At 54.4% G+C, this 23,433-nt stretch overlaps 11 protein-coding genes across 11 annotated transcripts; 6 read left to right on the forward strand and 5 right to left on the reverse strand.

Moving 5' to 3' along the window:
* Positions 1–559: 559 nt before the first annotated feature.
* Positions 560–3,174, forward strand: ORC1 (Origin recognition complex, subunit 1; the record flags this gene model as incomplete). Its single annotated transcript, XM_062875136.1, has 2 exons — positions 560–1,211; positions 1,276–3,174. The coding sequence occupies exons 1-2, from the start codon at positions 831–833 to the stop codon at positions 3,172–3,174; spliced, it is 2,280 nt and encodes a 759-aa protein (XP_062738371.1). The 5' UTR covers positions 560–830.
* A 19-nt stretch (positions 3,175–3,193) lies between these two features.
* Positions 3,194–4,666, reverse strand: NAS6 (putative ankyrin-repeat protein). Its single transcript, XM_062875137.1, has 7 exons — positions 4,488–4,666; positions 4,399–4,424; positions 4,215–4,343; positions 4,049–4,151; positions 3,569–3,805; positions 3,405–3,499; positions 3,194–3,343 (listed from the first exon to the last, which is right to left on the reverse strand). The coding sequence occupies exons 1-7, from the start codon at positions 4,537–4,539 to the stop codon at positions 3,290–3,292; spliced, it is 696 nt and encodes a 231-aa protein (XP_062738372.1). The 5' UTR covers positions 4,540–4,666; the 3' UTR covers positions 3,194–3,289.
* Positions 4,667–4,791: 125 nt separating this feature from the next.
* PRP46 (pre-mRNA-splicing factor prp46) lies at positions 4,792–6,641 on the forward strand. The gene is made up of 2 exons (XM_062875138.1): positions 4,792–6,351; positions 6,414–6,641. The coding sequence occupies exons 1-2, from the start codon at positions 4,947–4,949 to the stop codon at positions 6,500–6,502; spliced, it is 1,494 nt and encodes a 497-aa protein (XP_062738373.1). The 5' UTR covers positions 4,792–4,946; the 3' UTR covers positions 6,503–6,641.
* Positions 6,642–6,736: 95 nt separating this feature from the next.
* QC761_118520 (uncharacterized protein) lies at positions 6,737–9,995 on the reverse strand. The gene is made up of 3 exons (XM_062875139.1): positions 9,368–9,995; positions 7,842–9,301; positions 6,737–7,789 (listed from the first exon to the last, which is right to left on the reverse strand). The coding sequence occupies exons 1-3, from the start codon at positions 9,516–9,518 to the stop codon at positions 6,749–6,751; spliced, it is 2,652 nt and encodes an 883-aa protein (XP_062738374.1). The 5' UTR covers positions 9,519–9,995; the 3' UTR covers positions 6,737–6,748.
* Positions 9,996–10,339: 344 nt separating this feature from the next.
* YDC1 (alkaline ceramidase ydc1) lies at positions 10,340–12,606 on the forward strand. Its single transcript, XM_062875140.1, is given in 7 exon segments — positions 10,340–10,493; positions 10,512–10,925; positions 10,988–11,174; positions 11,232–11,469; positions 11,534–11,616; positions 11,678–11,824; positions 11,980–12,606. 6 exon segments carry the CDS (start codon positions 10,833–10,835, stop codon positions 12,123–12,125), a joined length of 894 nt encoding a protein of 297 aa, XP_062738375.1. The 5' UTR covers positions 10,340–10,493; positions 10,512–10,832; the 3' UTR covers positions 12,126–12,606.
* Positions 12,607–13,079: 473 nt separating this feature from the next.
* Positions 13,080–13,525, forward strand: QC761_118540 (uncharacterized protein; the record flags this gene model as incomplete). Its single annotated transcript, XM_062875141.1, has 2 exons — positions 13,080–13,291; positions 13,363–13,525. 2 exons carry the CDS (start codon positions 13,080–13,082, stop codon positions 13,523–13,525), a joined length of 375 nt encoding a protein of 124 aa, XP_062738376.1.
* Positions 13,526–15,646: 2,121 nt separating this feature from the next.
* Positions 15,647–17,776, forward strand: QC761_118550 (uncharacterized protein; the record flags this gene model as incomplete). Its single annotated transcript, XM_062875142.1, has 2 exons — positions 15,647–17,476; positions 17,549–17,776. 2 exons carry the CDS (start codon positions 15,647–15,649, stop codon positions 17,774–17,776), a joined length of 2,058 nt encoding a protein of 685 aa, XP_062738377.1.
* Positions 17,777–18,079: 303 nt separating this feature from the next.
* Positions 18,080–19,552, reverse strand: MIC13 (MICOS complex subunit mic13). The gene is made up of 2 exons (XM_062875143.1): positions 19,229–19,552; positions 18,080–19,170 (listed from the first exon to the last, which is right to left on the reverse strand). The coding sequence occupies exons 1-2, from the start codon at positions 19,263–19,265 to the stop codon at positions 18,233–18,235; spliced, it is 975 nt and encodes a 324-aa protein (XP_062738378.1). The 5' UTR covers positions 19,266–19,552; the 3' UTR covers positions 18,080–18,232.
* A 356-nt stretch (positions 19,553–19,908) lies between these two features.
* On the reverse strand, positions 19,909–21,237 carry QC761_118570 (uncharacterized protein; the record flags this gene model as incomplete). Its single annotated transcript, XM_062875144.1, has 1 exon — positions 19,909–21,237. One exon carries the CDS (start codon positions 21,235–21,237, stop codon positions 19,909–19,911), a length of 1,329 nt encoding a protein of 442 aa, XP_062738379.1.
* A 633-nt stretch (positions 21,238–21,870) lies between these two features.
* On the reverse strand, positions 21,871–23,361 carry QC761_0021080 (uncharacterized protein; the record flags this gene model as incomplete). The annotated part of the gene is made up of 1 exon (XM_062872071.1): positions 21,871–23,361. The coding sequence occupies one exon, from the start codon at positions 23,359–23,361 to the stop codon at positions 21,871–21,873; it is 1,491 nt and encodes a 496-aa protein (XP_062738380.1).
* On the forward strand, positions 22,843–23,133 carry QC761_0021090 (uncharacterized protein; the record flags this gene model as incomplete). The annotated part of the gene is made up of 2 exons (XM_062872072.1): positions 22,843–23,011; positions 23,111–23,133. The coding sequence occupies 2 exons, from the start codon at positions 22,843–22,845 to the stop codon at positions 23,131–23,133; spliced, it is 192 nt and encodes a 63-aa protein (XP_062738381.1).
* Positions 23,362–23,433: the final 72 nt, after the last annotated feature.

Raw genomic sequence — 23,433 nt, forward strand, 5'->3', positions numbered from 1 at the left:
AGAACGCCAAACGTCAGAAGGCTTGGAGGAGACAATCAGGTGTTTCAAAAAAAATAAAAAATGGAAGGCACGAAAACAACCACAAGGTAAGGCAGTCACACTCTAGCCTTCAAAAAGTGCGGTGATCACGTGTATCAGAGCTTGAGGGCCGACCAGAGAGGTTTATTGTGTGTTAAGTAGTTGAATATCTGACTACTCAAAGACAAGACTCAATCAACTCTTGCCCGCAAGAATATCTCGAGTTACTTATGGTGGACATGGGGTCGGTCATTTATCGGTCTACGATGTGAGACCAGGCAGAATAGGCAAAATAAGCAATCAACAGACTTTGTTGAAAGCAATGAAACGAATACAGAGTCTCATTTCTACTCCTATGTTGATACTGGATAGCAGATGAGGCCGTATGCAAGTGTTCGTCAGATATCCAGTGAATCGACGTCCCGTTTGGAGACTGTTTGGCCTACAGGGATATACCGGTTACTTGCATAGCATCTTGGCATTCCCACTGGTCTCGAAACGTCATTGTGGCTAAGGAAGCATTTGGCTGGCAGGGGTCTTAATAGATTTAAGCGCGCCCGCATGGAACGCGTCTATCGACGCGACGGAGGGCCCCCTTTTGAGTTGAGGCAGAAGCACCAAAAACCACAAGCCAGACCGCCCTCTACTAAATTGTCAATTGATGACCTATTTCACTCAGCTGTCCGTCATTTTGGACTCGAATAGACCAGTGTATCGGTCAACAAAGCCAATTCACAGATCACCTCTGCAGCCTTTCGCATCTGCTCGCATTGTTTACCTTCCCATCCACCGATTCCGAGAAATCTTCAATAATGCCTGGCGTCGTCGATGGGCGCTCGAGAAAGCGCCATCTCCCAGGCGTCCTAAGAGAGGATTCTGACGACGAGCTGGGAACAGAAGACCTTCCGTGGGAATGGATTTATGCCAACGAGCCAGACACTGAGGAAAACAATGGGAGGAAACGAAAACGAGCTACGTGGCAAGATGGCCAGATTATTGGCGCTCGTAATGGCAATTTCGAGTGCTATTTGGGAGATACGATGCTGCTGAAGGCCGATAGCTCCAACGAAGCCTGGGTTGGCATAATATGCGAGTTCCAGGAGGACGAGGAGGGCGAGATGGCCGCCAACTTCATGTGGTTCTCGTCGCCAAACGAGATTCGCAGCGCAAAGAAGAGGACGGATTATGTGGAGGTGTGTGTGATTGCGCTTTGTCTTTGCCTTGATCTCGAGTTGCTAACTTTTTCTGCCTCTATAGAACGAGCTCTACATCACCACCTCGTTCGATGTCAACGCCTTGTCGACCATCAATGGCAAGGCCCATGTTATGTCGCAGCAAGCCTTCATGAACGAATTCCCAACAGGCAAAGTGCCACGCAAATCCAAGGAGTATGGAAAAGTATTTGTTTGCCGAAGGGGCTGCAACACCAGAACATGCACCTACACCGAGGAGTTCATCTGGGAGGATATCTACCACGGTAGGGAAGACCTCGAGGCTCTCCAGGAGCGGCTTCAGAAGGAGACCAAGGCAACTCGGAAAAAGAAGCCTGCGAAAGACGAATCCCCTGAGCGAGACTACAAGTTTGAGGCCGACCCAGAAGCAGATGGAGAATATGCCCCTGGCGTCTACCGCACCCCAAAGAAGGCTCGTATCAGGGACGCCGTCACCCCCAGCAGCCGACACAAAAAGACAGGCAACAAACCGGCAACCCCCTCCTCCCACCGCCGCATCGTCGTCAAAAAGCACCTTGAATTCACACCCCTAGCCACCCGAGTCCTCTCTCCTATGCACGTTCACGCCTCCCCATATCAGGTAGCCCGCACCCAGCTCCACGTCGCTTCAGTTCCCACCAGTCTACCATGTCGCGAATCCGAGTTCAGTCTCGTCTATTCGCACCTCGAAGCTGCCATCACCGACGGCTCCGGAACCTGCATCTACATCTCTGGTACTCCGGGTACAGGCAAAACCGCCACCGTGCGCGAGGTAGTTTCCCACCTCGATGCCGCCGTCCGCGCCGACGAGCTCGATGACTTTATCTTTGTCGAGATCAACGGCATGAAAATCACCGACCCCCATCAATCTTACGCCTTGCTGTGGGAAGCCCTCAAAGGCCAGCGCGTTTCCCCGGCCCAAGCCCTCGACCTTCTGGAGCGAGAATTCAGCCACCCCTCCCCCCGTCGTGTGCCCTGCGTGGTGTTGATGGACGAACTCGACCAGCTGGTGACCAAAAACCAGGGCGTCATGTACAACTTTTTCAACTGGCCCGGCCTCCGCCACTCCAGGCTCATCGTCCTGGCGGTAGCCAACACGATGGACTTGCCCGAACGAACCCTCTCCAACAAAATCAGCTCCCGTCTTGGTTTGACGCGTATCACGTTCCCGGGGTACAACCACGAACAGCTCATGCGCATCGTCCAGTCTCGCCTGGAAGGTGTCCCAGGTGACATCGTGGACCCGGATGCAATCCAATTCGCGGCGAGGAAGGTAGCTGCCGTCAGCGGTGACGCCCGCCGGGCTCTGGATATCTGTCGACGAGCGGTCGAACTGGCGGAAGCAGACGCGAAAGTTAATGACCTTTCCGACGATGCCACGCCAAACACGCCGACGAAAACCCCCGCGAGGAAGAAGGACGAATCGCCCCAGAAAAAGAAGAAGAGTTCTTCTGGGAGGGTAACGATCGAGACTGTCCGAAGAGCTATCAACGAGGCCACTTCCAACCCGCTGCAGCAATATCTCCGCTCTTTGCCCTTTGCCTCGAAACTTTTGTTGACGGCGCTGTGCTTACGGATTCAGAGGACGGGGTTGGCGGAGAGTACGTTTGGGGATGTGCTCGAGGAGATGCAGCGGATGCTCAAGCTGACGGTCAATGAGTCTCGGCCGTTGAAGTTATTGGAGAAAAGGGCTACAGGGCAGAAGGGGGAAGGGGCAGACGATGGAACAGGGTTGATGATTACAAAGGGGAAGCAGACGGGGCAGTTGATCAGACCGGCTGGGTTGGGTTCTGCTGCTGTTGATCTTACCGGGGCCGGGATTATCAATCTGGAGGGGCAGAGGCCGGAGAGGCCGAGCAAAATGAGGCTGGCGGTGGGGGATGAAGAGGTTAGGTTGGCGTTTAGGGATGATCCTGAGATTAAAGGGGTGGGTGTGATGCTTTAACGAAGAAAAAGATACCCATTTTGCATATGGACAGAAACTTTATAGACCACAGCCGATGTTTTGATATCTATGCTTCCACCCTTGATACAGTTTTGTCTAGGTACTGTGACACAACCTATGGAAGATCAATCCCCTCCTCCTCCGCCTTTCGCTGAATATACTTCTTGACCTGTTCCCCCGTCCGTCAGCTACACATACCACATCAACCCCTGCACCACCACAAGACTTACATCAATCCCAGGCGCCACCTCCAAAGGCAGAAACCCATCATTATCCTTCCTGTCCATCTCAGCCCCAGCTTTCATCAACACCACAGCCGCATCACCTATCATCATTATCATCATCATCATCATCAGCCTTGAACCGTTCTCGCTGGAGAGAATAGATAACATACCATGCCCCTCGGCAATAGCATGATGCAACGCCGTTTGTCCAGCTGAATCGCTGGCGTTCAGGGGACTTTTGTGCTTGAGAAACAGGTTGATCAAGGGGACCGAACCGACGGCGGCGGCGCGGTGGAGGGGGTACTGGCCTCGCTTGTCGCGGACGCGGACGGAAGCGGGAGGTTTGTGCTCTTCGAGGAGCTTGCGGGCGAGGTCGAGGTTGGACTTGGAGGCTATGAAGTGGAGGACTGTCTGGAGAGAAGTTAGGTGGCGGAAGGGGCAGGGGAGAAGGGGGGAGGGGATGTACTTGGCCGTTGTCATCTGGATTTTTGTTAGTAAATGAGTAGCATGAGGACGGGAAGGGGGCATGTGCCATGTGGTAATGTGTAAATGTGTGTGCTAATATGTGGTAAAGGGGTAATGTGGTAAAGGAGAAATGCGGTAGTGTGTTAAAGGGCCAATCAAGACGTGGTAGGGAAACATGGACATACTTGTCTCATTCACGTCGGCATCTCTGGCAAGGAGGAGATCGACCACTCTGTCCGAGTCCTTGACGCTGGCTGCGATCATGAGAGGAGTCCAGCCCATGTCATCCTACAAGTGAGGTCAGAATTGAGCTGTTCCAAGTAGCAGGTATGCTGGGAATATCTTATATACTTTGACGTCGACATCAAACCCTTTCTGTTGAACCAGGAGGTTGACAATCTCGTGGTGGTTGTACGAAGCCGCCCAGTGGATGGGAAGACGGCCATCGTCGTCTTTCAGCTTGGCGAGCTTGGGATTGGCCTGTTGGTGTGGTTAGACCGACCATATCATCATCACATGGCGGACAGCTACTTACATTCAGCAAAGACTCTACAACGGTCGCTATTCTGGGAGTCAGAGTCAAAGTCACCGGTTGAACACACACCGTTGGCCAGCTTCACTTGCCTTTCCCGTCACGAGCGGCTGCGTGGATGGCGAACTTGTCTTGATTTTCCATTTTGTCTCTGATTTGTTGGTATTTCCAGGTATCTAGTTGAAGCTGAAGAATGTACTTGTATCTAGTTGCTTCGCTGCTGAAGGCGGCGTCATATAAGTGATGCCTTCCACATCAGACCACCCCCGCCATAGCAGTGTCTAGAAGAAGGCACTGTGTGGGGCCCCTTCAACTACCCCTGTAGCTCTAGGCTGGCCCGAGCGTCAGCCACACCTGGAAATTTTGGGGATCCAATGTCAACTGCGCATTGGACAGGCGGAGCCATCGCTATCGTTCATCATTATCATCATCGACGCGACTGAGAACTGCTTGACTGCGACAAATCCACCACCAGACACCGAAACTGACGGCCCAAAATTCCATCCACGACTATATCGAGTGACCCGCTTACACAGCTGTAGTTCTTCACCATGGCAGCTGAGGTTGCCAACGGCGCTGGCCTCGAGACGGAAGTATCCCATCTCGAGTCCTTAATCCTGGCCAACGCCCGCAGATCGAAATCCATCTACGCCAACACATCCACAGATTCGGGAAGGAAACGGCTGAAGCTCGATCCCGGACTGGCATCAGAAGATCCCGACATCTCAAAAACATCCCTCTCCCTCCGCCTTCACGCCGAATATGAAGACGTTCAGACCCTACCCGAAGTCATCGCGAAGAAGCTCCCGGCTGCCGGTCCTCGCAAGAAGAAGCCAAAAGCAGCCGAAGAAGCACCATCAAAGTCAGAGGAGCACGCGCGCAAATTGATAGAAGGGATACCGGCAAACAAGACCGGGCCTGGTTCCAACGCTCTTGTCCTCTCCAGAAGACCAGGCGGCGCTGGCGCTGCTGGTGCTGGCGCAAAACCGAGCGCAAACCGCAACGACCCCCAAAATATGAGCCTCACCCGCCGACAAGACAACCTCCTCGCACAGCCCCGACCAGACTGGCACCCACCTTGGAAGCTCCAGCGCGTCATCAGCGGCCATCTCGGCTGGGTGCGAGCTCTCGCCGTCGAGCCAAACAACAAGTGGTTCGCCTCGGGCGCCGGCGACCGCACCATCAAAATCTGGGACCTGGCCTCTGGCCAACTCAAGCTCACCCTCACCGGTCACATCTCGACGGTCCGCGGCCTGGCGGTATCACCACGACACCCCTACATGTTCTCCTGCGGTGAAGACAAGATGGTCAAGTGCTGGGATCTGGAAACAAACAAGGTCATCCGTCACTACCACGGCCATTTGTCAGGTGTATACACCCTCAAGCTCCACCCAACCCTCGACGTCCTCGTCACCGGTGGCCGCGACGGCGTAGCTCATGTATGGGACATGCGCACCCGAAGCAATGTCCATGTCCTGTCGGGCCACACCGGCACCGTCGCCGACCTTGTCTGTCAGGAAGCCGACCCCCAAGTCATAACCGGCAGCTTGGACTCCACCGTCCGAATGTGGGATCTCGCTGCGGGCAAGACGATGGGCGTGCTGACCCACCACAAAAAGGGCGTCCGCGCCTTGACCACCCACCCAACCGAGTTCACCTTCGCAACAGGCAGCACAGGGAGCATCAAGCAGTGGAAGTGCCCCGAGGGAGCCTTCATGCAGAACTTTGACGGCCACAACGCCATTATCAACACCCTGTCGGTCAACGACCAGAACGTGTTGTTTTCGGGTGGAGACAACGGGTCGATGAGCTTTTGGGACTGGAAGAGCGGGCATAGGTTCCAGGCGTTGGACACGACGGCTCAGCCGGGCAGTTTGGATGCTGAGTCGGGGGTGATGAGCTCCATTTTTGACCATTCGGGGTCGAGGTTGATCTGTGGTGAGGCTGATAAGACTAGTAAGTTTTCTTCTTCTGACAAAATGGATGAGAGGGGGTTTATGTGCTAAACGTTGCGATAGTCAAAATCTGGAAAGAGGATCCCGATGCCACGCCAGAGACACACCCGTTGGAGTGGAAGCCGACCTTGGCTGCTAGTAGGAAGTTTTAAGTTGAGGGATGAGGTTACGGGGTTATCGTACTTGTAATGAACATGTGGGAACTGCATAGCGGCGTGGAACAAAAGAGTATAGGGGCTCGAAAATTGAAGAATCAGTGAGGTACGTATTCAACCGCGCACACTACCAGATGTGATTAAACAATGTTTGATGTCCTCTACGAAATTACAACCGGAATGCCCATGCAAAATTTATAAATTGTCGTTCCGTTCCTCCCCCCCCTTCCTCCCACCGCACAACTACTTAATAGTCCTCTCCACCAGCTCCCTATACATAGCCTTAACATCCTCCACATCAGCTCTCAACTCCTCCACCTCCTCGCTCTTCTCCCCCAGCAGCTCCAGCGTGGTCTCATACCGCTCCTTCACCTCCCTCACCTCCCCCTCCAACACCTCCACCCTCTTCACCGCAGCACTGTTTTCCTCCACCTTCTTCATCATGGCCACAATCTCCGCCCTCGCCTCATCCCTCTGCTTCGAAATCCTCGACAACTCCTCCTTCGCCGCCACCTTCTCCGACTCCAGCCTCCTAATCGCGGCGCTCATCCTCTCCACCAACTGAACCGACGGCCCGGCAGCAACAGTGGAGACGGAGACCATATCCTGCATGATGTTGTTCTTATCGTTATCCCTCCCGCCACTCCCACTGAAGGCGTCTTCCCCTTGCTGGATCTCCCGGTGGTTATTCAATATCGAAGGCGGGGCAGCCTCACTCGTAGGACTGAAAATAGACGTGGGACTGAAGATCCCACTGTTGCTCGTCGGGTGGGAGGGCAGAGTAGGGCGGGCAGGCGGTTGGGCCGAGGGTCTTCGACTAAAAGAACCCATTCCGGGGACGGGCAGCCCGATGCGGGAGTTGGCATCCCCCGCCTCGCTGTTGCTGGACTGCGCGCCAGAAATCTTCCTCGCCTTGCTGGTAAGGGTTTGGATGCCCAAGAAGTCGGTGCTAAATGTTCGCTGAGGGACGGCGGAGAGCTGAGGCGAGGCAGGGCGGCTGTCTGGTTTGAACAAGGGTGTGCCAGGGAGATCCTCGAGCCAGGAGCGGGGGCGCTCGACGATGGGTTGGTGAAAGCTGGTTTGGAGTCTTTCCTTTTCGGCTTCGAAGGCTTGCTTTTGCCTTTCGAGCTCAGACTTGGCTTCTGAGAGGGCCGTTTCAGCCGCTTCAGCACGTCTGGTGAGGGCGTCAAGTTGGGCTTGGTAGGATTTGACATCTTGTTGGATCGTGGGGATTTTGGTCTTGGTCTCTTCCAGTTCCTCTTCGTGACGCTTTGCGCGGACGGCCTGCTGCATTGTCAGTAGTTGTCGGGGACTCATCGCACAGCATTCAACTTACCGCCTCGCGAGCTTTCCGCCTCATGTCCGATTCTCTTTGAAGAGCCTCGTCTCTTTCCTTTTCCAGCCCAGCAATACGAGCCAGCAAGTTGGTCTCAATTCCCTGCCAGTTTTCACTCGCGATGGAGTACTGTGTCTGCAGCTGTTCGATCTGCCGCAGTAGTTTGGCTTGCGAGTCTCCAGCCACACCCGAAGATGCCTCCTCTGCTCGCATCCTCATGGCCTCGAGCTTCCCTTCCATCATCTGGACCTCAGCCTTTAGCTCCAACTCTTGCACACGGGCTCGCTCGTTCGCCCTTTCCACCTGCTCTCGAAGGTCGTTTGCTTGCGCTTTGGCACGATCTGCCACCAGAGTCTTTTCGACCTTGAGAGCAGCCACCTGCTCTTCCAGATCATCGATACGTCGCTTATCCTGTTCTCTCGGGCGTTCGTTTGCCTTGGCCGATAGCTCGTCTACTTGGTCTTTGGCTTTTTGCAGTTGACTTCTGAGGTCCGCGATGGTAGCATCCTTCGACCGTATCTCTGGTCGCAAGCTGCCGAGTTCCTTCTGACCTTGATCATACTGCTTTTGTAGAACCACCTGTGATCTTTCCAGCTCATCTGCTCGGCGAGCGCGCAGACGCAAATTATCCAACTCCTTGTCAGATTTGTCCTTTGCCATCTTCAGGTTGTTAATCTCCTTCTCACCCTCGCCAACTTTGAGCTGCAACTTCTTCATAATCGTACGGTGCTTTTGCTCAGTACTGGCGAGCTTCTTGCCCTCCTCCATGAGCTGGGCGATCTGCTGGTCCTTTTCCGCCAACTTCTTCTCGAGACTTCCAGCCGGTGCAGCAAGGGCGGCCTTCCTGGCTGAGTCTGTGGCCTCTCTCGCGAGAAACTGCAGTTTGGCTTCAAGAGCATCGATGCGCTCTATGTAGCCATGAATCTCCTCCTGCTGCTGGGTCTGAGCCACGTCCGGCACATTATTGCCATCCTTCTGCGTTTCTTCGTCTCCAACTGTTGTTTGGTCCGGCTTGTTGGTGATGATCTCCTCTGTTTCAGGGGCAGGAGTAGGGGTGGGCGCTTCCACGGTTGGCGTGTTCAGGAGAGGCACTTCGGCTGGCGGTGGTGCATCGGGGGATACCTTCGCGCCGTTGGCATCGTCTGTGACCCCCTGTTCCGTTGTTGTCCCATTTTTCAAGTCTTGTTTGGTATCAACTTCCTTCACGGCATTATCTTGGGACGTTCTGACAACATCCAGGGAGCCCCGCGGCGAAGAAGTATCCATTGGCGCATCCTTCAATGCTGGACTCGCCGGACCTATACTATCGATCGATGTGCGGCTCGCTGCGTCTAGACTTTGGCGCGGGCTTCCCTGCGCAGAAAGGGGCTTTTGACCGGCCGTTTTCGCAGCTATGGCCCGCGCAAGCCTTTCTTGGAGCCGATCGTTTGCGCGGGTGCCCGAGGAGGTCCTGGAGGGCCCTGCAAGGAAGCCATACTGTCAGAAACCTACAGCCTTCTGGGAAGAGCTTCGATCATCAAGCATACCTGGCGATTGCTTCACTGGCGAAGCAGGAGGGGCGGGCTTGGCCTCCTTCGTTTGCGCCGAGCCATCATTGTCCTCGCTGAGTATATTATCCAGGCGAGCTTCCACACCAGCTACGGCCTGGGTCAGAAACGACCCCCATCGCGCGGCCATTGCTCAAATAACAACAGCACGGCAGTGCTCGCTATGACGTTGCCATACAAAGGCGGGGGACAACGGTATAAGTGCGGTGGTCGCCGTTACATTCGATCCATCACAAGTCGTCGAGGGAGGAGGGTAGATAGGTAGATGCGTACGGCAGGCTCGCAACCATCCGATGCCTGCTTCACTTGCAGCTTGTTGCTTTACATCCAGGTACACCGAGAAGCCAGAATCCGGTCGTGACGCATGTCGACACAGTAAGACGAATTACTGTTGCGCAAGGGTTGGTCTCGTATTCTTCCTCAACACAAGTGCTTGGTCCTTGGCGAAAGGCCACGCCAAACTTACAGAGTGTCCAAGCCTTCCAGGGATTCGCAATTGTTCGGCAACTGTCAGCGAGGTGGTCCTTGACTCCAGAGAGCCAATTGGATCCGCTACAGCTCTCGGTTCAGCCCTTCAGGTGGGGCCGACCTGCTGCGTAGTCAACGCACAGGCCATCCCAGTCGGCATGACCAACGGCGTTTGTTGTTTGAGAATCCGAATTCCAAAGACTCCATCCAAGTATTTTATCTTACAGCATGCTATACCTCCGAATAAACTTTGACGGCCGCTTCTAGATGACTGAAGCTTCCATCAACCCTCATGGCACCTTGATATACGGTGGTTAGACATGTAAAAGTTGCCGAGAACGTGCATCATTGCATCATCTGCCAGGATCCACCAGTATCGCAGTGCTACATCTCTCTCTGAACATTCATAATTCAAGGTCGAGACGAGGCTTATCGTTATCGTTGCTTCCCAAGTTCCATGATTCTTGCTACTGCGTTCGAAAAGCAGGTTGGGAAACACCAGCACCAAAGTTCACAGTGGAGAATAATACGTTGGCATGCCCCCAAGTTATAAATTTCAGGCCCTGCCTTCTAAGTTGCTGTCCAGTGTTTTGATTCCGAATCAGCTGCTTCCGGCATCCTCCCTTCTAACCCTCCACCCTCGTTTCCGGTTGAGCCGGTATTTATCGGCTGACGGCACGCACAAGAACCTCACCTAGGCCGGGACCTCGTAAAATACTGGTTTCGATCCAGCGCTGGCTGTTGTTGCACCAACACACCTTCAAACACACTCGATATTTACGTGCGTTACATATTGGCCCCGAGAACAGCAAGAGGAGGCCCAGCACAGCGGAACCGAGACGGATAACCAGCGCAACCCGTCTCTTGGCGTGCGCATTGTGCTCGAAGCTCAAACACCAGATCTCTGACCACTTTGTTGCCTTGCTTATTTCGCGCCATTGTTATGAGACGGGGTGTCGCTTGAGTGTGGTACACAATGGCATTGGCTTCGGCATTTCGGATTCCTTACCGGGAGGCGCGAACTGGGTTTTGGGGGGAGCAGACGTCGACGTTGAACTGGTGTGAAGAGGTAAACAAACCCCCTTTTGTGCACCTACTAGTCGGAAAGCCGTGGCTGATCAGAACGTCTAGGACTACAACATCAGCTACTACTGTGCTGAAGTGGTCAACACACTTACAAACTTGGTTTTTATGTACCTTGGCTTCAAAGGACTACGCAATGTCATCAAGTATGCGCACTCCAAGGTGTTCATACTCGTGTTTCTCGGCTACATTGTCGTGGGTCTCGGTAGCATGGCGTTCCATACTACGCTGAAGTGTAAGTTCTCCTTGAGTGACAGTGTAGGTACTTGTCCTGTTCTAACGTGGAATGCAGATGAGATGCAACTCGCAGACGAACTCCCCATGATATACACCATCTGCATCATGGCATACGTGGCTTTTGGAACCAACAAGTCTCCTGCTGTGAAGGGTCTTCTCGCGGTATTCCTGCTGGGACTTGCCACTTTTATCACGGTTTATTATCTTTACGCAAAGGACCCAGTCTTCCATCAGGTGGCTTATGGTTTATTGACGGCGTCAACAATCTTCCGCGGATTCCACGTCCTGGAAGGGTATGTCGAACAGAGGGAAATTGACTAGTGCGTATTTGAATTTGGCACACTAACTGGGAGACAGTGTGTTGCGACCAGCGTTCAAGAAAAGGAACCCTGCCACGTGTGACCAGCACATGAAGGAAATGTGGACACTGGCTCTGACAGGTATGTCCTACTTACACAATACCTATGGTTATACAGCAGGAGGCTGATTTTAAATGGCAAGGCATTTTCATGTTTCTGGCTGGTTTCCTCATCTGGAACATTGATAACGTCTTTTGTCACCACATCACGCAAACGAAGCAAAAGGTTCTTCTACCGTGGGCCATCATCTTTGAAGGGCATGGATGGTGGCACATCCTAACCGGCCTTGGTATGTTCTTCCTGCGCCCCTCATGCTTCCATGATAGGATAAATATGTCGATACTAACGCTGTGTGTAGGTGGTGCGTAATATCCCTCCAGAACCTAACCATCTCCATTCTTTTTGTTTTTTTTTTGTGTGCCCAAGGCTGACTCTGTTCCACAGCATACCATATGATTCTCTGGAGATTGTGGTCCAACTGTTGCCTGGAGGGGAAAGAGGACGAATTTATGCTGGACTGGAAGCCGTTACGCACAATCCCGCAAGTGGTCCCGCGTAACAAGGGTACAGCTCATCTCAAGACCCAGTGAGGCGGCTCTGTCCTACCTTCGGTGAAGATCACTATCCGGGATGATTCTTGATGGTGACGAGGGCCTTGTATATTGCCTATGTGCCCCACACCCATACCCTGTTTGTGGCAAGGCAACAGCATAGCAACGATACACCAAGTCGACTACGCGAAAAGGAGTCAAAAACAAGATCCTCGGATGACAAGCACGACTTCGGCAGGGCGGGGTCAAAGGTTGAGCTAAGAGATAAATAAAAAATACACCGGAATACAGGCAGAGCCTCATTGATGGAACATGGTACTGGGCTAGAACTGCTATATAGTTACGATGGGCGGTAGTGATCACGGTTCCACACGATAGATGTTCGACTCGCGGACAAAATAATTACGTTGAAACGTAAAAGCAAGGGCTTGGAGGATAACGCAAACACTCTGGATTTCTACTCCAGAGGTTTCCACTATAATTCAAAGGTCTATAATATATAGCTCACGCTTATCTACTGTCCTGCTGAGGCCTGCACCCGAGTAGCAATTCTCTAGTTTTGCCAACGAGGTCGGTCATGTGCGCGTAGCTGGTATTGGCACGGTGTTGAGTTACACACCAATTACGTTGCGGGTACACCGTTCTGCCTACGAGCCCAGCACCGCAACCTAAATTTCCATTTCCAACAGCCAGTGGAAGAGCCCAGCAACGAACGACACTGAGCCCCAGCAAAGTTGCTTTGACATCGACTGCATTTCCATTGTTACCGCAACTCGCTCGGCTGCGGCACTTTCACGACATTTTACTGCCTGGACAATAAGCATCGCCTTGCTTTCTTGTCCCACTCTGTTTGGCAGCCCAGTCAGCCTCATCACAACCACCCAAGATGTCGATATCAAACGAAGCGCTGCAAAAGGCAAGTCACCTCTCACAGACAAGATGAGTGTTACAAATTCCGCCAGTCGGGCATCAACGCCTAATTATGGGTTTAACATGGCGGCAAGACATTACATCAAACTAACCTTGGGCCTTTCGCAGCTCGTCAGAGAGATCGAGTCGCAGGCCATCGCTGCGCAACAGCAGATCGGCCTGGTCCGCACTCAGATGGCGTCCAAGCAGCGTGAGATGCGGCTAGCCCAGCTGACGCGCAGCGAGATCTCATCATTGCCACCCGACACGGCTGTCTACGAGGGAGTCGGGAAAATGTATGGCTTTCCTGTCTCGTGCTCGTTGCTTGAACCGCCTGACTAACCAACCTCCTTTGCTCCACTATCAGGTTCGTTGGGCTTCCGGTGCCCACGTTGCAGGAGAAACTGAGCTCTCAGGTCAAGGAGAATGAGACCGAGTTGGAGGCTCTATCCAAGAGGCTGCACTACCTCGAGACGACGGACAAGAATAGCCGGGAGCACATTGAGAAGATGCTCAAGGGACAGGCTTAATCTCATACGGCCTTTGCCTCGAGCCTTGATCGACTTTTAGGGATTCACAAACCATTTGACTCGCGTCTCTTCGGTGCCGATTGTCCCGTAATTGCGAACTGGGAACGCTCAATGGAAAATGTGGTGTCGTCTGCGGCGCAGTGCAGCATGGAACCCAGCTGTCTTATCAACCCCTCACTCTCACAACAATATACCCGATGGCACCATGCCGGATGGTTTGGCAAGATGGAATTCCTGTTTTATATCCTATTTCCCATACACACAAAGCCTCTTCTCAAGTCCTGTGCTGGACCTGCTGTATCTCATGTCCTCAGTTGCCAAAAAGGCAACTGGCCTGCTGCATGCCCGGCGGCCAAGGATTCTCCAACACAACAACAATTCAGGTGCCTGGGCGGCGAGGGTCCAGCACATCGGCTCCACGGAGGTGCAGGAGGTACAGAACAAGAGGGCTGTCTCGCATGCCGCTGGGGAAAAGACACGACGGGTTTCAGGCGCCTGTTTTCTGCATACAAAGTGAAGCTATGCAGTAGCATTGTCAAGCCAGCAGATGGAAATAGCCAAGAGGCACTCACAACCACAGGAAACCAAGTCAACAGGCACGGCATCGCGACCCGACGCACGCCCGGCGGTTCTAAAGATGGCGAGTAGCCGTCCAGACCAACCACGGGGCAGCCGTTTCGACCCTTGCCTGCCAAGATCTTCTGCCAAGCCGCACCGATGCCCCTCCCCTAGCCCTACGCACCGTTTGTTTCGCGGCTTGCTGCCTCTTGATGATGCCAGCTTCCGAGCCTTTGAAAGAACATATCGCCATGGCCATGGCCATGGTCTAGAAACTATTCAGAGACAATGTTCGGGTTGCTACAGAATGGGAATAAACCGTCCCAGGCGCCTCTCTGATGGGCTTCTCTATTTTCTGCTGTCTCGTCAGTCCCGCAACACAGAGCCACGAGGCTCAGCATCCCGCTTCCCGTTCGTTTCGCTTCCATGCCACTTGTGCCCCTCCCAGCTGCCGTTGGTGCCCCTCCACCCACTCACATGAAGACGTTTCGTTCAGGGTGGAAGAGCGGGGCCCATCTCTGCGCTACATTCACCTAACCAGCCTCCTTTGCTCTGTTGGAGCACACGCACGCAACGGGGGACATGGAACCTAACCAAGCAGTCTCGCAGTTCCCCCCTCTCAGCCCCCAAGACAGGTACTCAAGGAAAATGAGATGCTACCAGGCTCCGTCTCCCGCCCTGATGCCGTCCATCTCTGGTTTTCTAGAGCAAGTGAGGTGGTAGGACAGTTCTCCCCCACCAAGATGAGCAAGTCGCTCATGGGCCAACCACACGGCGGCCGCACCTTGGAAAAGACAGTTCTTATCCCCCCCCTCCACTAGGAGCACACGATACCTAGCTCGTCCCGAGGGCCACAAGTGTGGCACACCTTGGGCCAGTCCTATCACGCGTTGGTCCCGAGTACCTAGCTGGAATTTATCTAGCAACGGGTAAGGCATGGCTTCTTATGCCGCGCTGCACAGCTGGGAGTGTACAACCTGGCAGCCCCATGGTCCAAAGGCAAGATGAACAGAGGGTAGAGGACGGCAGCCGGGAGGGAGCTGAGATGCTGACAGACGCGGACGGGGAGGTACTTGGTGCGGACCAGTGGTACAGTCATATGCATAGAGAGGTACTTGACACTACCCTCTCACATCCCTGACCGTCCCCAGGCCCCGAATGTCCCTCCCCCTACCACCCTCCACGCTGATTTGCTCCTGATGCATCTCCGCTCCCTCTCTTGACCGCCGCCGAGTAATAAATGGTGGGTCACACCCCGCTTCTGTTGGCGGCTTACAATTCCTCCTGACCCCTCCGTCGTGCCACGCCGGCCGTCTTTCCTCACCTTCTTCACTTTTCGATTTTCTTTCCGAAGGGTGTTTTCCATCTTTCCAGTCTTGAGTAGACATATCGCCCGAGTGCTTGGTTCGGGGATATCACTCCCAACGCTTGAGCTTAGCATACCCTCTCTCTTGGGACTGGGAACAATACGTAAGAACGGACCATTCTGGCCTGTCCTCTCATCTGTTCACCCTTGACTCACCGCGGCTTCCTTAGCGACAAAGACCTACTACCACCGCCACCATGCCCCGGTCTTCTTACTTGTCGAGTGACGACGAGTCCGTCGACATCACCTACAGGCGCTATGCTGCTGCCCGCGACCGGTCTAGAGGGCCTTCTGGCCCCCCTCCTCCTCCTGGTGGCCCGCCTCATTACATCCAGACTGTAGTCCGCGATGCCCGGGACACCCGCCCTTCGGGTCCCACGGGTTACTTCCAGGGCCCTTCATTCCTCAACTCAACCGACCAGCGAGAAATGACCATGGTCCGCGCCCGCTCAAGAGAGCGCCGCTCCCCTCCCATCGTCGCCGGCCCTCCCCAGCCCCCTCCCCCTCCGGCCGTGGTGATCAACCAGAACAGGATCAACCAAGGCCAAGGTCGGTCCCGCCGCGGCTCCAGCTCCTCCTCGGACGAGTCCAGCCATGTCTCCTCCCGCTTTCACCACCACTCCCACTCGCGGCACCACTCCCACTCCCGCGTGGGCCACTCCCGTTCCTCGTCCACTCACTCCCACCTCGAAGACGCCCGCGAAAGGTGGGAGCTCGAGCGGGCCCGGGAGCAGCTCCGCGCCATGCAGGTCAGCAACGAGCGCAGGGAGCAGGAGCGCCAGCTCGACCGCTACAACGACGAGAAGTTTGCCCGGGCCCAGGCCGACCGGGAGCTGGAGCGCCTCCGCCGCGAGGACGAAGCCCGCCGGCGGGAGGAGATGGCCGAGGAGAAGGCCAACCGGAACAAGTCCGACTGGGAGCTGGAGCAGCTCCGCCGCGAAAAGGAGGCGAGGCGGGCGCAGGAGATGGCCGAGGAGAAGGCCAACCGCAACAAATCCGACTGGGAGCTCGAGCAGTACCGCCGTGAGAAAGAGGCCAAGCGCCAGCAGGAGCGCATGGCGGAGGCGTCCTCGCGGGACAAAGCCAGCTGGGAGCTGGCGCACTACCGCAAGGAGAAGGAGGAGATGGAAACTCGGGAGCAGATGGAGGCCCGGCTCAGGCTTCAGCAATTGAGAGAAAAGGATGAGGCGGAGGCTGCTAGGCAGAGGTATGAGCTCGAGAAGTTCCTCAAGGAGGAGGAGGAGAGGCAGATCAGAGAGAAGTACACCGATGAGTACGAGCTTGATAGGCTCCGGCATGAGATTGGCCGCATCAAGCGTCGTGAGGAGGAGATGAAGCGGGAGAGGCACGAGGAGGAGGAGCGCCAGCTGAGAGAAGCCAAGGCCGAGCTTGACCGGATAAAGAAGAAGGAGGAGGAAGCCAGGAGGGAGAAGCAGAAGGAGGAGGAGCAGGAGTACAAGATGGGCAAGGCTGAGCTGGACAGGCTCAAGAAGCAGAAGGAGCAGGAGGAGCGTGATAGGCACTATAAAGAAGACGCCGAATTCCGCGCGGCCAAGGCAGAGCTCGATAAGATCAAGGCTGAGAAGGCTCGCAAGGCGGAGGAAGAGCGGATCGCCCGGGAGATCGAGCTCAAGAAGCTCGCCGAGGAGAAGAAGGCTGCTGAGGAAAAGGCAAGGAGGGAGAAGGAGGAGGAAGAGGCTGTTGCTCGGTGGAAGGCCAAGGAAGCCGAGCGGATCGCCAAGGAGAAGGCTGAGGAGGAGGCCAGAGAGAAAGAGTTCCAACGCCGCCTCCAGGAGCAACTCATCCACTCCGGCCTCGACGAGAAGGCAATTGAGGCCATCCTGAAGAAGGAGAAGATCAAGAAAGACAAGGAGAAGAAGGACAGGGAGGATGAGAGGGAACGCGAAAGGGAACGCGAGAGGGACAACAACAATCAGATTGCCAGGCCGACCTACACCAGAATGTCCCTGAGGCACTTGGACATTGAGACGTTGGCCCATTTCAGGATCGAGTGGGAGTGGGATGCGGTACGCTTTTGACCTGTCTTTTTTTTTTCTCTTTTTCCAAGACCTGATTGCTAATAATGATGTCATCAACAGGAGCCCGGTTACATCCTCATCAAGCGCTGGGTGCCCGAGTGGGAGCAGCAGCAGCTCTGGGAGCACACCAAAAAGATCCGCATCGTCGAGAAGAGGAAGGAGGAGAAGGTCGTCCTCAAGATCAAGGACCATCGCGAGGAGGACGACAAGTACGAGTTTGTGCGCCGCCGCCGTCGGTCCAAGTCCCCCAGTTTGCTCATGTACTTGGCTGGTGGCCGGCCCGCGTGAACTGTTTTCGGCTCCTTTCGGTCTTGTCTGTCGCGATGGATACCCATCTTTTCTTCTCACTCCTTGGAACTTTTTTTTTGTTCGACGATTACGTTATGGTTGGGAGGGTTGTTAGTCGGGGAGGAATTTGATACGACACTGGGTAGGAAAAGAGGGAGAATGATGACGGGATGAAGATATGATGATTTATTTTTTGACATGTTTCTTTGCGAGTTGAGATAGTTTTGTTTATTCTCGTACAAATACCAAGTCCTTCTTACTCCAAGGCATGACTACACGGAAAAGTTGAATATCACAGAACTGGCTTTGGTTCTGTCTTTCAGCATTCATCATACATGCCCCCGATTTTCCGTTGATATAATACAATGCATCCCCCATCCGTCCATGACATGAGCGTAGAGGCCAAACATGTGTACAGATGTCATGACACATAGACACAGCTCGTTTCTGTATCTCCTATAACTTCCCCGCCTCCTTCTCCCCTCCCCTAACCCCATCCTTCTTCGTCCAGCTCCCCTCCGCCCGTCTAATCAGCTCCTCATACACCGTCCAAGCAAGCGCACTACTCGCCGCCTTCCTCCCCATCCTCAACCCCAGCCCATCCATCAAGCTCCTCAGCCCTTCCTCGCTCACCATCCTCTTGGCGGCATGCACCATATTCCTGTAGCCATCCGGCTGAAGCTGAATCCTCGTCTTAACCGCATCAAACGGGTTGCTGATCGCCGAGCAGACCGCCCCGGAGAATATCGCGCTGGCAAAGTTGATTGTGGCTGCGCCTCCGTTTCCGGATTTGTCCATGTAGAGGTTGGAGAGGTGCTTTTTGGACTGTTCGTAGAATAATATGTAGAGACCAGCATAGGGAGCGTCCCGGATAGCGGTGGCGCCAAAGCCGGAGAAGAACCCGCGGATGCCCTCGTGTCGGTAGATGTCTAGCGCTGCGCGGGGGAGGGAGTTGTAGCTGTACAATGTCGACTCATATCTCACCTTCAGCACCGTCAAAGGCATGAGAATAAAGCCCGCGAAACTCCTGGCTACTGCTCCCGATGTCAAATTGGCGATGTGGGAAAGTTTCGGGAGGGTGGAGGAGTGGTTATTCGCGTTGGCTAACGCTGGAGAGGACAGACGGTGACGGATCGAGTTGAGGGAGGTGAAGTAGATTGCGGAGCCGAAGCCGGTTCGCAAGGCCGAGGGAACGGCACCGCGCCATAGGGCTGGGAGGAGGTGAGGAGCCGAGCGGATTTCAGCGAGGGCGAGGCGGAGGGCCGAGGCGCCGTGGGGGTGATGCGGGGTGGAGTGGGAGGTTCGTTGCTGGACGCGGGTTTTGAGGAGGTCGATTGGTTGGAGGAGGACGGCGGAGGTTATGCCGGAGGAGAGGCCGGCTAGGAAGTGGAAGGCTGAGGGGGAAAAGATGGTTAGATTGAGCGCGGATGGGAAGGGGGGGGGAAACCGTACTCGACTTCGGAGACGTCTTGCGGGCGCCATCGGACATGGTTGCGCTGGGTGGAAGTGATTTGCGCGGATCGCGGGTTGGGTCTGTTCCTGGTCCGAGATTCTTTTCCCAGCGATGGTTGCGGTGTCAGGAGGTAGTGGCCTGAGTTCGCGCTGCTGTGGCGTTTTGTCGGCTGTCACGATGCTTTAGAGATGGTGGCAGAGGCGTCTGGGTTGTGGACCAGCCATAGTGTGAAATGATTTTATATAGGAGACGCCATGCTGTTGAAGAACCTCGAAAAAAGTGAACGCGCCGTTGAGGGTGCTGACCTGGTGTTCAGTTCAAATGAAAAGGTTGGGGTTTGCGGTAAATCCGCTTTGGAAGACAGGGCCTATGACGGCATGGGAATCCTGTAATTTTTTCGGTCCCCGATCAATCGAGGTGGGGAACTACCCCGCCGTCCGGTCCGCCCCGGGGTTGCCGGGTTGACCCGAGCAACTACTCGGCCCCGGGGGTTCCACCAATGCCGAGTGACGCCTAAGGGGGAGCTGAAAAACTACTAAAAAAAAAAAAAAAAAAAAAAAAAAAAAAGAGAAAAAGAAAAAAACAAGGTGATAATCAGAATGGAATTATAATGATATTATCATCTAATGAACCGTCATATCGCCCGCTTCTGTAACTTGTAGTTGTCACACTCTCCCAATCACCCCTTCTTCTGCTCCCCCACGATGGACTCCAGCCTCCCAGCCAACGCCTTGTGTCTCTTGACAACCTCAACCCACTCCTCCTCCGCCTCTGGTCCAACATCCAAGCTCGCCAAAAACAACCCAAAATCACCTCCCAATCTTTCCAAACTTCCTGCGCAATACAGAACCTGAGTGAGCAGACTGTCCCTCGCTCCCTGGTCTTTCACGGTAGGCAAATACACGCGCAGGGTCTCCAATAGCATGTCGACCAAGTAGAGAGGGAAAGTAGCAAGCGCAGATGGAATCGGCTCCAGTGGGTCATCGCTCCCCGTTGCCGCTGCTGGCCCATCTGTTGCCACCGCCGTGGTAGTCGGAAACAGCTTGAGGAACATGTTCACGATAGCAAAACTCTGCTCACGGAAGATCTCAATGTACCGCTTCAGATATCTTTCCGTCTGCTGCCCACCAGACCAGGCTTTTCCGCTGCCAATGGCCTTTTGGCGGGCCTTTTCCTGATCGGCGAGTTCCCTAAGTGGTTCGAGGGCTTCGAGCATTGTCATGAGGGTTGCCAGGCGGCAGACAAGCAACACTGCCCCCAGCGCCCTCTCCCGAGCATCGCTACTCTTTGAGCCGTTATTTGTTGGTGCAGTGGCAACTGCCTCCAAATCCGGCAAGACTCTGCGAAGCCAGCTGATGGTTCGGAGGGCAGCAGGGAGTTTGAGACCAGGAGCTTTGAGAGAGAGGATGAGGTTGGCCGCCATATTTCGCATGACATCGTCAGCCTCGGCGGAGATGGATGTAACAAGAGGTGACTTTGGGTAGAGCGAATGCAGTCGCCGGATATGACCGTTCAAGTCCAGTGCTGAGGAGTAGTTGACTGGGGCTGTCGAGATAGACGAGGAGAGGAGGGGCGGTAGCTCGAGGACGTCGACGAGCCGCTCGACGTTGCGCGAGAGAAGCAATGCCTTTTTTCGCCGGGCGAGAACATCATTGTCGCTGTCTCTGTTGTAGGTGGTTGCGAACCGCACTGCTTCACTATCCAGCTTTGGGAGGGCATTTCGCAGCTCAGCGGTGCTTGCTGCCAAGGCAGGCAACGTAGTGCGGAGTGACGCGTGATGAGTTGCCGATTCGATGATCTGCTTGTGAGATTTCTTGGAAAGCGATTGGAGTGAGAGCAGGAGCGCGTGAGATGAGTGTGCGAGCGCTTGAGGTTCGCTTGATTCGAGCGATGATAATGGCTGGGACGCCAGTGTTGTGAGGTACTCGAGCAAACTTGCATCGGGAGTCGTCGTTGGGGATGAAGACGACCCTGACGGTAAAAGAAGATCATATAAAAGGTCCGCCATTGTATGTATGGGGCCTCTTTCGCTTGGTTGATGGTGACCCGGGCCTTTGTTTGCGGAGGGTTGATGAGATCACACTGGGGACGGAGAGGACAGGTGTAGCGAGCGATGTGAATGTCAACGCTTGAGTGGTATCGGGAATCGTGACGAGATCCCAGGCTTTCTTTGCCGGCCTCCCTGTGAATGATGTCGCTGTAGTCGAGTATCGAACTCGCGTCTCGCCGTTAAGTTGAAGGCTGGCTGCCTATCTGTCCGCTGATATGGAAGTGTTGATGCCCTCTCGGGAATGCCTGCTGTGTGGTGAGAGAGTGGCTAACAGACTCGGGTGTGGGGTAGGTAGCACTATGTTAGTGTGCTGTATTTCCTGGCCGGAGCGCACTGACCTCTGAAACATCAACCAAAGGCTCAACAATGAGAAATTCAAAAATACGCAAAATCAGCTTTAAACATCGAATCGTCGATCGTACAGACACTTCGGCTCCCATATTATACACTAGCTATTTACTATCAACAAGAAAGCACGCCTCTTTTCTCGCCATCTCTCTGCCATCATCCTCTAGCCTCCGTTTGTTACCGTGGTCTGTGACAGTTCGGGGCTGGGGTCGAGAATACATGACTTCCGAGTCCCTCTCTCCTTCAAGTTCCTGTTGATGTTGCCTTTTTAGGTGTTGTTGAACGCAATGCACCTTTTGGTCCTTTCCTCCTTTCAATCCTTTCGCCTTCGATCATCTTTACCTTCGGATTCGACGTTGCTTCCACCACTGACGCACCGATTGCGCGAGCCAGCATGGCCAACCACACCAGCATGATGCCTCTCAGCCATATCGAGACCGGGTTACCCATATCCACTGGGCTACCTTTCTGTGGTCTAACCTCGTTGGTTTCTTCCGCAGCCGTGCTCTCAGTACTCGAACTGTTCCCGCTGCCGCTCTGTTCATCCTCATCGGCATCCTCGGACGAGTTTACACAAGTGGTGGAGCCCAAAGTGTCCGAGACTTGATCTGCCTCTGGACTGGCTTGCTCGTGAGCTACTGGCGGAGGAATGAGCCCCGATGCTATTCGCAAGCTGTCTAGAGAATCGCTGGCGGCAAGTGGAGGAGGGCGGTCCGGTTGTGATATCCTGACATTCCCGTCGATGTTTCCCGACGACACTTCCTCTATCCTCCCCGTCGGTGGCATTGTCTCGACACTGGGCTGTTGCGGATGGTATACCGGCGGCATTGGAGACGTGGCCACAGGCCGATAGTGTGCTGGCAAAGCATCGGGCATTTCCATCGGGATCCTCGCCATGTTTTCGTACTCCATCTGCAGATGCAGCTCACGAGCCATTCGATCCAGCCGGAGCGGGCATGAGTAACCGTTTGCCCATTCAATCTTGGTAACTATTTCCTTTTTCCCGTCACGGAACTTGAACATCTTCATGAACTCGTCTGAGAACTTGGAGAGTTTTCCGCTGATCTCGACCGTCATATAGAACCGTGTCGCATTGTGCTCGAGCACGAAGGCTGTGTGGATAAGGTTGTTGTGTGATGGTTGATACTCGAATGTGTTCTCCTTCAGCTCCCATTTCAAAGTGTTGTACCAGATCGAGCCCTTCGTCGAGGAGATATGACCCTCAAAGTTCCAGCGACTCCCCCCAGTCACGGTCTTTTCTTTGTCGATACCCAGCCCACCGGCACCATATCCCAACACGTTGACATTTGGCGTTCGATTGACGAGCTTTCTCGTTTGGACCAAGGTTTCTCGGCCACGGATGTGTTTTGGGCCGTAATGGTCGGTGAATTTGACTGGGCAAGAGGAGCGATGCTCAATGCGTGCGTCTTCGCCATCTTCCTCGGTCAATTTCACAGATACAGTTGCTGACTCGAGTTTGCAGTCTGGGGGTTGGTGAAAGTCTAGATCGAGGTACAATATGCCAGCTGGGTTTTGTGACTCCCCAAGTACACCCCAGCGGGATTTGGTGAACATGAAGCGGCAATCAACCTCGACTTTGCCAATGCTTCCACGGCCTGCTCGCATGTGGGATGAGGCTATATGGTCGAATCGTTCATAATCGCGCCGTCCATATCTCCCACGCTTTTTGACCTTCAGCTCGGGTGAGGTCCATGTGTCGTCCATTGTCGACATCAGGAGCTTGGTTGGCCGGGTCCAAGACACGTGGGAATCACAAAAGCTCAACTCAGGCCTGCTGCTGCGGAC

The sequence above is a fragment of the Podospora bellae-mahoneyi genome, assembly GCF_035222275.1.
Source record: "Podospora bellae-mahoneyi strain CBS 112042 chromosome 1 map unlocalized CBS112042p_1, whole genome shotgun sequence".
Taxonomy (NCBI): Eukaryota; Fungi; Ascomycota; class Sordariomycetes; order Sordariales; family Podosporaceae; genus Podospora; species Podospora bellae-mahoneyi.